At 44.9% G+C, this 9,443-nt stretch overlaps 1 protein-coding gene across 1 annotated transcript in view; it reads left to right on the forward strand.

The window, feature by feature from the left end:
* The first annotated feature begins 4,028 nt into the window (after positions 1–4,028).
* Rnf220 (ring finger protein 220) overlaps positions 4,029–9,443 on the forward strand; it is a 219,074-nt gene continuing 213,659 nt past the window's right edge. The window contains exon 1 of the mRNA XM_033767379.1: positions 4,029–4,770. Within this exon, the coding sequence (XP_033623270.1) occupies positions 4,146–4,770 (625 nt within the window). The 5' untranslated portion in view covers positions 4,029–4,145. The remainder of the gene's footprint in view (positions 4,771–9,443) is intronic.

The raw sequence follows: 9,443 nt of genomic DNA on the forward strand, positions 1-9,443 counted from the left end.
TCCAGGTCCTTGGATTTTGGTCGAAGGCAGGCTGCTCCGAGCCCCTGCCTAGAGGCCCAGCGCGGTCTTGACCCGGGCCCCTCGCGCTTGTCGGATCTTCTCGGACCGGTGCCGTGGTTCTCCAAAGTTAAAGCAGATTCTTTGGTGTGGAGGTTGTGGGGACCTAAAGTACTCTCTGCAAAAGGCAGAGGTCAGACCAAGACTGGTGGGTTCGGCGCAACGGTGGCCCCAAGTTGATGTAGGCTTCGCCCTCACTTCTCCGTCTCCCGTTTATTTCTATGAGTCCCCCCCACACCCTGGGTGGAGGCTCTTCCTAGCTGAATTCTGCACCCGCTTCTCTGTGGTCATTGCCCCGGCCCCGCTCTCTGGGACCCGCCAGTCGGTCTCGGTTTCGCGCCCGTGGGCCAACCAGGGTCCAGTCCAGGTCCAAATGTGGGACCGATACCCTGCCGTGTCTGAACCGCAGGCGTCGGCCATAGCCTGGGACCCTGTTAGCCTTATGGTCCCTGAGTTCTCCCATATGGTGATAAAATTTCTGTTAGGACGGTTTTTCCAGATACCCCCTGGGCATTTAGTGTGCGGGAATTCTGCTCAAGCGAAGAAGTCTGTGAACTTAAAAAAAAAAATTCCCGCGTTCTTCAGTCCCCCATTACTGTGGCCTCATTTCCCATTGTTCTTTGCTTTTTAAGTTGCCTGTTAATCTTTTTAAAGTTTTTTTTTATGCAAAGGAAAAATATCGTTTAATTTGTTCTATTATTTTTAAGTCCTGGCTTTTGGAAACGGTTCAGAGACCACAAAAATGTCACCTGTTGTTATAAGCAGAGGAGTGTTGTGTGTGCATTTTAATTGCCAGCAGAGTCGCAGTTTGGTGGGCGCCCTGAGCTCGGCTCTGGGAAAGAGCCCTTTGCAGTTCGCTTTGTGGTAGTCATTTGCAAGTAGGTTTGGCTCCCAACGAGCAACATCGCTTCCTCCTGGGCCTATCCGGGCTTGGGTCTGGAAGTCCAGACTCGAGGCCTGGCGGGAGACAGCCTACTCCCTGGGACTTTCCGTCTGGCTCTCAAGCTTTTCAGCGCGAAAGTGGCTAGTTCGCGCCGGAGAGCGCAGAGCGCTGCGCATCTAACCAGCCTTAGACATTTTCACGTTCCAAACGCCGGTGTCTTCGTTTCATTTGTCTTGGTTGTGGCATGTTTAACCACGCAATTAGTAATCTCACTAATTATTCAGTTAACTGGCGTTTTGTAATCACTTTAAACCAAGGTCGGCTTGTGATTTAAGGAACAAACTCCCACACATATAGAAATGAACCAAACCCATCACCTCAAGGATTTGGAAATTTTAAAACAATATTTGTTAGTCCTTCTGAACAACCTCACTGTCTGCCAGACAATTTATTTAGCTTCGTAGATTGATCCCTCCTCCTTGTTTAGTTAATTCAACAAAGACTTTTTGCAATCTGTTTAGAGTTTGTCTGATGCCCTGGAAAAGTAGCTGATGATTTATTTGGTTGCTTTTCGATTTCTGTCTTCAGCCCTTCTTTCTCCTCCTTTCAGCGGGGATGTCAGCTGTTATTACTTCCTATTGATCCCTTTGCAAAGTGAGAAGTGAACTAAAATTAATGTCAATTCCACTGCTCGGATCAATAGCTGGAGTTATTTTAATCTGGATTTGCACGAAGTGCTAAATTAAAAAAAATCAGCATAGAGGGAGAAAAGTAACAGTTACTTACTTTCCCTTTGCCCAGTTCTTTACAGTCACCCAAATGCTCCATCAAGCTGATTATCTTACAATCCATATTTTTTTAATTAAGAGGGACAGTTAGTTTTCTTATTTTGGGTTCTGTGTTTAAACCCATGACATTTTGACATTGGGAGTGTATTAACTATAGATTTTCATAATGACTGTGGTCTGCTGAAGCCTCATCTATACAGGTTGTTAATGGGGGAGGGAGGAAAAAACACCCCTCCTCTCCCACAGAGATCAACACCCACACAAGTGGAGTGAAAGAGATGTAGTCTGGGAAAATACTGTTGATTTATTTTCAGTATAATGAAGTTTTCAAATGAATAAGCAGCTTTGAGTAATTCACTGTTCTGTTATAGTGTCCGGTGCTGTCGCCAGATTACTAATTTATGAAACTCATTTAACATAATGAGGTGATCTAGGAAGTAAAAATAGAAAGTGAATCCTAGGGGGAGTTATTTTGGGGGAGAAAGATTCTTGCCCTGGTCCCCAGTGTATTACATTTGTCCTTTTCTCCAGCTACCCTCAGAGACTATGGCTTGTCGATAGATATGTAGTTATTTCTGTTGTGAAGAGCTGCTTTGAACCCTTGGAACAGCCCTAGACTCACTTTCAGAGCATCCATGTTGTGTGACCATTAATCTGACTTGAAAACAGCCAAGAACAGGATTCCCAGACTTGTCAAGCTAACTGGCTGTCCTTGGCAGATCATTCCCTACACTGCTATAACTTGACAGGAAAGTTATTTAAAATTTGGAAGAGAGAAAAATCCGTTAATGTGAGATACATAATCTGGTAATTTAGCAATGATGTCTATAAGGAAAGATGCCAAATGAGGAAGCAGTTTGATGGTGTCCACTCATCTTCCCAATTAATAACAGCCATTGACACGTCTGCTACAGGATGGGAGAAGGAAATACTCTCTTTGCACTGCATTAAGCCAGGAGGATTCATCTGCAGTTTAACTGAGGATTCTTTATTTGAGGGAATACCACAGATATTCCATTATGAAAGTGAGCTTTTAAAGGGAGGGGATCATTTTTATTTCTGACTCTTAATCTAAAGGTTATAATTTGTAGCAGATGGTGATTTTTGGTTTGATTTCATTCAGTTTCTATTTAGTGCCTGTGGTTGAAACTAATAAGTCCTAGTATTCACCGTATATTATCCTGACTTTTGATACCTAGCCCTTCCACTACCTCCCACTCAATATAAAATTTTAAACTGAATTACTGGTTATGAAAATACACAACCTAAATTTCAAGGAAAACAACAAACGTCTCTCTGAACTCCAATTTGTTCTGGGGGCCTTTATTGGACATCAGCTCTGGCTGGGCCAATAAGCAGAGTAAAATTACTCAGAAATTTTAGCATTTTACTCTAGATGTTAATGGCAAATCCAGGTCAGTTTACAAATCTACGGAAGAGTGGGTACATTAGTAAGTAAAATTACTGATTCATTTTTTGCTGCCCCTGGAAGACAGACACTTCTAGAGAGCACATGCCAAAGACACCCAGTATAGTTTTAAATATTGTCATAGACACCAGGCATTTTATTGATGAAGGCTTTGTTTCTTCTCAGAAAAGAGAACTAGGAAGCTTGTGTGATTAGAGTAGTGTGCATAAAAAAAAATGTTGCTGCTGTTTGTTCACATGGCACTTTCTGGAAACAATATTATTAGATGGTACATGAAGATGTATGTTTGTGTATGTATCAGTGCATGTAATTTAGCCGTGTGCACAGTTTGTGTGAATTACTATGCACAATGTTCCTGGTCCGAGTGTGTTGATATAGACATTTTTTTCATATCAAAGTGCTATTAGGGAACTGAAGAGCGAATGCAGACATGAGCATAAGTAGGTAGAACAAAGTCTCTAAAAATCAGGCCTGCCCTGAGGACTATGTGCAGGTGGAAACCCTTTAAAATATAGATAACCAACCCCCCAATCTGTTGGGTGACTCGGTTTTCCAAAGCCCATTTGCTCAGGGAATATTGTATTTGGAGGTTTTATGATTTTTTTTTTCTTTGCTGGGCTCAGGCGCATTTCACCCGGAACGTGTAGGGACCAAAGTCAGCTACGCGTACATCACAGTAAGTTGTCTATTGATTTTCCCGAATGAAAATGGTCTGCTGCTGCTGCTGCCCACTGGCTCCTAAAGCCTGTGGTGTCTCTTGCCCAAGTATCTGTAAGCCAGAAGGATGGTATTTCAATCACTTGGGATTTCCCTTTTTTTCCTCCCCCTGACGTTCCTCCCCCCTCTTTTTTTCTCTTTGCTGTTTCCACAGGTCTTGGAAGGGCATGATTCCCCAGTAATATTCCCAGCCCTGATCCAAGGTGCCACTCGGCCTCCCTCCCAGGGAAGACTGCTTCTTGTGTGACGCCGGCCATTGAAAGTGACTCCGATGGACTTACACCGGGCAGCCTTCAAGATGGAGAACTCATCCTACCTTCCCAACCCTCTGGCATCCCCAGCACTGATGGTCTTGGCATCCACAGCCGAGGCCAGCCGGGATGCTTCTATCCCTTGTCAGCAGCCACGACCCTTTGGTGTACCTGTCTCAGTAGACAAGGATGTGCATATTCCCTTCACCAATGGCTCCTACACCTTTGCCTCTATGTACCATCGCCAAGGTGGGGTGCCAGGCACTTTTGCCAATCGTGATTTCCCCCCTTCCTTATTACACCTCCACCCTCAGTTTGCCCCCCCTAATCTAGATTGCACCCCAATCAGCATGCTGAATCATAGTGGTGTAGGGGCTTTCCGTCCCTTTGCTTCCACTGAGGACCGGGAAAGCTATCAGTCAGCCTTTACGCCAGCCAAGCGACTTAAGAACTGCCATGACACAGAGTCTCCCCACCTGCGCTTCTCAGATGCAGATGGCAAGGAATATGACTTTGGGACACAACTGCCATCTAGCTCCCCCGGTTCACTTAAGGTTGATGACACTGGGAAGAAGATTTTTGCTGTCTCTGGCCTCATTTCTGATCGAGAAGCATCATCTAGCCCAGAGGATCGGAATGACAGATGTAAGTACTTTGGTTGGAGCCCTCCCTCACCCCTAATAAGCCCTGCCTTGCAGTAGTGTTCAACAGGTCGGCAGCTTTGTGCACATGCTTAGTGATGAAGAGCCGACTGCTTACCTTTTGGTAGCAGTGGAGCACTAACATTTACTTGTCTCCCATCAGTGAGCATTGGTAGCTCTTGTAGAAAGTGTTTTCCCGGAGGTAGCCAGAGGCAAGTTGGCCTCCGCATGGCCTGTCTCTCCCAAACACAGCTGGCTTCTTCTCTGAGGACTGTGGAGTGAGGAGGGTGCCATATATACCCTGCAGTGAAGGTCATTATATTAGAGAGCATAGATTCCTGGGGAATTTGGGAAGTTGGAAGAAACTTGTCTATCCCTCCTCTCCTTGCTGTTCTCGTTATGTTTCTCTGATCACGGTATTATTTTTTAAGCTTTTCCATTGTATCAGCCAGCAGACTCCACGTGATTTTATTTTCACAACTCTCAGCCCTTGTCCACATCAGGCTATTTTTCAGAGAAGGACAAAGGTGTCGTCAATCACCATAAAGCATTTCAAACAGCTGTGTTTTCCTTGCAATTGCAAAGCTGGAAAGCAGACTTCTCTTGGGATTTGACAGGTTTGCTGGCTGCTTATCCTGAGGCTCACTTTTAGGATAAACAGGGTTGACCTGTGTGACTGCTCCATAGTTTGTGCTCACGACTATTATTAATTTCTGCTCATGAAATGCCTTTGTTTTTTTTTTCATGCTCTCCAAGTGACTTGTTGGGTTCTGGCTATACCTCATCTATACTAACTCATTGTAGGAAATAAAGCTTTATTTAGAACTTGCAGACTAGGAGTGCTGAAACCTGCAATCTTCCACTCTGATATAATCAGAAAATAATTGTGTTCTGACGCTTTTGGTCTGTGGGTAGACAGCAGTTTTCTTCAAGCCTGGTGAGAATTTATGAACTGAGGGTGTTTTTCCACCAAACCCTTTGTTCTAAGATTTGCTCCATTTTATTAGGAAAACTACATCAGAGGTTTGCTTTCCCCTCTTCTCTATTTTGTGTGTGTGTGTGTGTGTGTGTGTGTGTGTGTGTGTGTGCTCCCGTCCTCTCTATAACCACCAACAGGAATACCATTTTTTTTCTCTTCTCTTTATGATACCGAGGAGAGTAATAGAGACATTGTAGCACTCTCCCCTGTCGGCCCTGCTTCCTCAGGCTGTCTCCTTGAATTAGGCACTGTGTTAACTTTCCTGCGCTAAAAGGCATCTGCCTAAACCTAGCGTACCTTTTCAATAAAAGTCATCATAAAATCAACCTGCCTTGTAAATCCATCGCTCTTTGGTTTTGAAATATGTTGCAAGTGTGTCTTTTATGTCAGAGTCTGTAAGCTGGAGACCTCCCCACTTAAGGGAGAAGCCTGGTATAGGACAGCACAGCTGCTAGCGAGGCTCTCACACTTCAGCTTTCACTCCTCTGTCACCTTGTCACTTTCTGTTGACTCGTGTATTCTGCTCCTGCTTCTTGGATATACCTGCTGAACAGGTATTGGCATTATATTGATTGGTCTTTATTTTATTTTTTTTTATTTGTTAAGTGTTGGATAAAGCTAGCTGTAATCTGACCTATGGCCGAAACTGCCCTTGGTGAGGATGTGACCTATTCAGCCCGCTTTTCTTCCAAGTACAAGTTGAAAATAAAATCCTCTCAAAACTACTATGGCACAAAGTAGCATCTGGAGATCATGAGTTCTTTTTTCTCACCCAGCAGAGCCAGCTTGTTTTCATTTTGCTATCTTTTCAGCCCAAACCTGCATCAGACTCCCAGAGCAGGCAGGAGCTTGTTAGTCAAGTCAGAACTCATAGACGTGGATATCCATTCCCCCTCTGAGTGTCAAAGCTATAACTCTTCTGTTTGCCTGGTTTGCATTGTATGGTGGTGCCATCCCCCATGGAGATGGATCCCTCACATAGGAGTACGCCTGGGTGGAGAAAAATTAAATGAGTCTGTCTCCCAAAGTGAAATGGAATTCTGACCTTGAAATTAATGAGATTCTGATCAAAAGGGTTGGGAAACTTCTTTATTTCAAATCGTCGTATTACATAAATTTTATATTTCCCTTCAAAAGTATTTTTTGTACAAAAACATGAAGCACCCACATTATTAGCCAGAGTCATATTTGTGACTAACCTTTAACCAGAAATAAAGGTGCCAAGTGAAGAGGAGACTGTCATCTGTGGTATCCCTGGATTTATGCTCCGTTTTCCTTTCCTTGCTTTAGGTGGTAGAGCAGCCTTCTGAGGGCTGCATTTGGGCGACATCTGTGCTTTTGATTTCGAGTTTTTGGAAGGCAGGAGAAACATTTTTTGCAAGGAAGGGTTGAAGAGGCACTATGACAAAGTCAGTGGCAGCTTTCTTGGCTCCTGTCATGCACTGCCATGTGTCAGAATATTTATAGTCTGTTTTATGTAAATACATATTTAAAGGCCGTTAGAAGGCCTGATTATTCCCACTAGATGCTTTTCAGGCCCTCCCTACAGAACCGTTTTTGAAATAAGCAATATTTCTCAGATAATCGAGTAACCGTATACAAGACTGCTTCCAGAGGGAGAAGGGGCTTCAGGGGGCAGATGGGCCAGTGAGGGGGGTTGGGGAGGCCAGAAGAGAGAAAGTGTTCAAAAATGCCAAGGAATAGGACACTGCTTTTGCCTGGGTTGCCAAAATGAATCCTGTATTATTTTAGGGTTTTTTTATTATTAAAATTTAGAATTTTTCTGATATGGTTGACTTGTTTTTCAGTTCTCTTCATATAAATGAAATATTTTTTCATAAAATGTAAAAAATGTTTTAATAAAACGTGACAGTAAAACGCTTATATGAGCACTAGCTTTAGAGCTTTGTTGGTGGGTGGGGTGAGGTGGTAAGTATGGGGGGGTGTCCCTTACTCAGAGTAGAAGTTTTATGACTGAGTTTTAGGTCACTGAAAAATCAATTTTAGAGTAGCAACACTGTAGCAGCCACCCCTGCTCACACTACATCCACGTGCAAATACATCTACATGTAAATACATCTACATGTGAGCACCTCTGAGCGTGGGGCCTGTGGACGTGGTGTAATGCACGTGTGTTGGTTCCTTAAATCTGGTTACTGATAGGCAGAATTTCTTTTGTGGTTAAATATGCATTTTTGTGAAGACAGAAATATAGCTATTTGGGTAAAGTATCCTCTCTCCAGTAGATGATTCCAGTTTGCTTGTTTATCCATCCACCTGGCCTCACAGGTGATTCTGAGGTAGGTGTTGGGCTCTATGGAACAAGGAAGCCTTTGCTCTACAGGACTGACTTATTTGCCCTGGAAAATGGGAGAAGTGTTTTGTGAGGAGCTGCTCACGGAGGATGCACAATTCCCCAGGAAGGGAACTGAGGTAACTTCAGTTTATTGTCATTCTCTGAACCAGTCCCCAGGGCTCCTTCCTTGTCCAGGGAAATGATGCTAAAATTTATGAACCAATTACTAATAGTCCACCTTGTGTCTTACATATGAAGTGTCTACCGATATGTTTCCCAGGGCCTTTAAAATAAACATTGCTCATTAAGGAAACTTTATAACAAAAGGGAAGGTAAGTACTGTCTGCTGCCTTGTGCTACAATCCATACATTTATTACACCCTCAGACCTCTGGCTTCTGTAACATGCATCTCCTGATGATTCTCTGTCAGCTGCCCCTGTACCCAGACTCTTGCCTGGGTAACAGCAGCCTTTGGCCAGTCTGCCTGTTTATCCACTCAGCCCAAATTGGAGTTGGTTAGCTTGCATGCACACCCCAAGGCAGAAAGGGCTCAGAACTGCCCTGGGGAGCCTTCTGGCTCACCCCAGGGATGGGCCCTTAGACACTAACTATAAGTGGCTTTGCTTGGCTCTCTTCCCCTGGCCCTTCTGGGTGGTCAGGCAGAATCAAAGTAGGCAGGAAACCTGATGGCTCTCAGCAGATCCTGGATATTTGGCTGTGCTCTCATCTTTGACATATTTGAAAAGCCATCCTTGGGTCCCAAAAACCCTGAGATGGTATTTTATACTCTGAGATGAGTCTTTCTGAAGGCATGTGTCATTATAAGACTCAGCTGAGCTCACCTAGGCCAAGGGCAGCCTGAGATGACGGGGGCCAGCCCACGCTAGGGGGTCACATCAGGGAAGTACATTCCAAGGGCTGTGGGACTAGAGCAGGCAGAGGCATTAATCTGGGTTAGGAAGAATGGGACAGTTCCAAGATCACCAAGCTCCACTGGATTGCAGCTGGAGCAGATGACCAGTGTAAAGGGTCTGCTAATTGCCAGACGAGAAGGGTCAGATGGTTCCATCAGCCCTTGCTGGCAGACCTTGCCCGATTCTTGCTCAGCTGCTCCCGGTTCTCCAAGAGCCTCTTTTCTCCTCCCCCTCTCCCCAGGGGCAAGAACTCCTCTGATGTGTGTGGTTGTTTCTGGTTGTTCGCTCCCGGCACAGTCATGGAGACTTCTTTTCATGCTGCTGGGTTTAATTGTCTTGTTGGGATAAAGAAATGTTTGCACAGCTAAAGTGGGGCCGGGCTGGACTGGAGCGGTCCCTGATGGCTGCAGAGCCATCTGGCCTGGCTTGGCTCTACTCGGAGCGCCGCTCGCCCGGCGCCTGGGCTCGCTCGCGCGCCCGCTCCTGC

This window comes from Fukomys damarensis, unplaced genomic scaffold (genome assembly GCF_012274545.1).
Source record: "Fukomys damarensis isolate Sample0158 unplaced genomic scaffold, DMR_v1.0_HiC HiC_scaffold_23, whole genome shotgun sequence".
Lineage (NCBI taxonomy): Eukaryota > Metazoa > Chordata > Mammalia > Rodentia > Bathyergidae > Fukomys > Fukomys damarensis.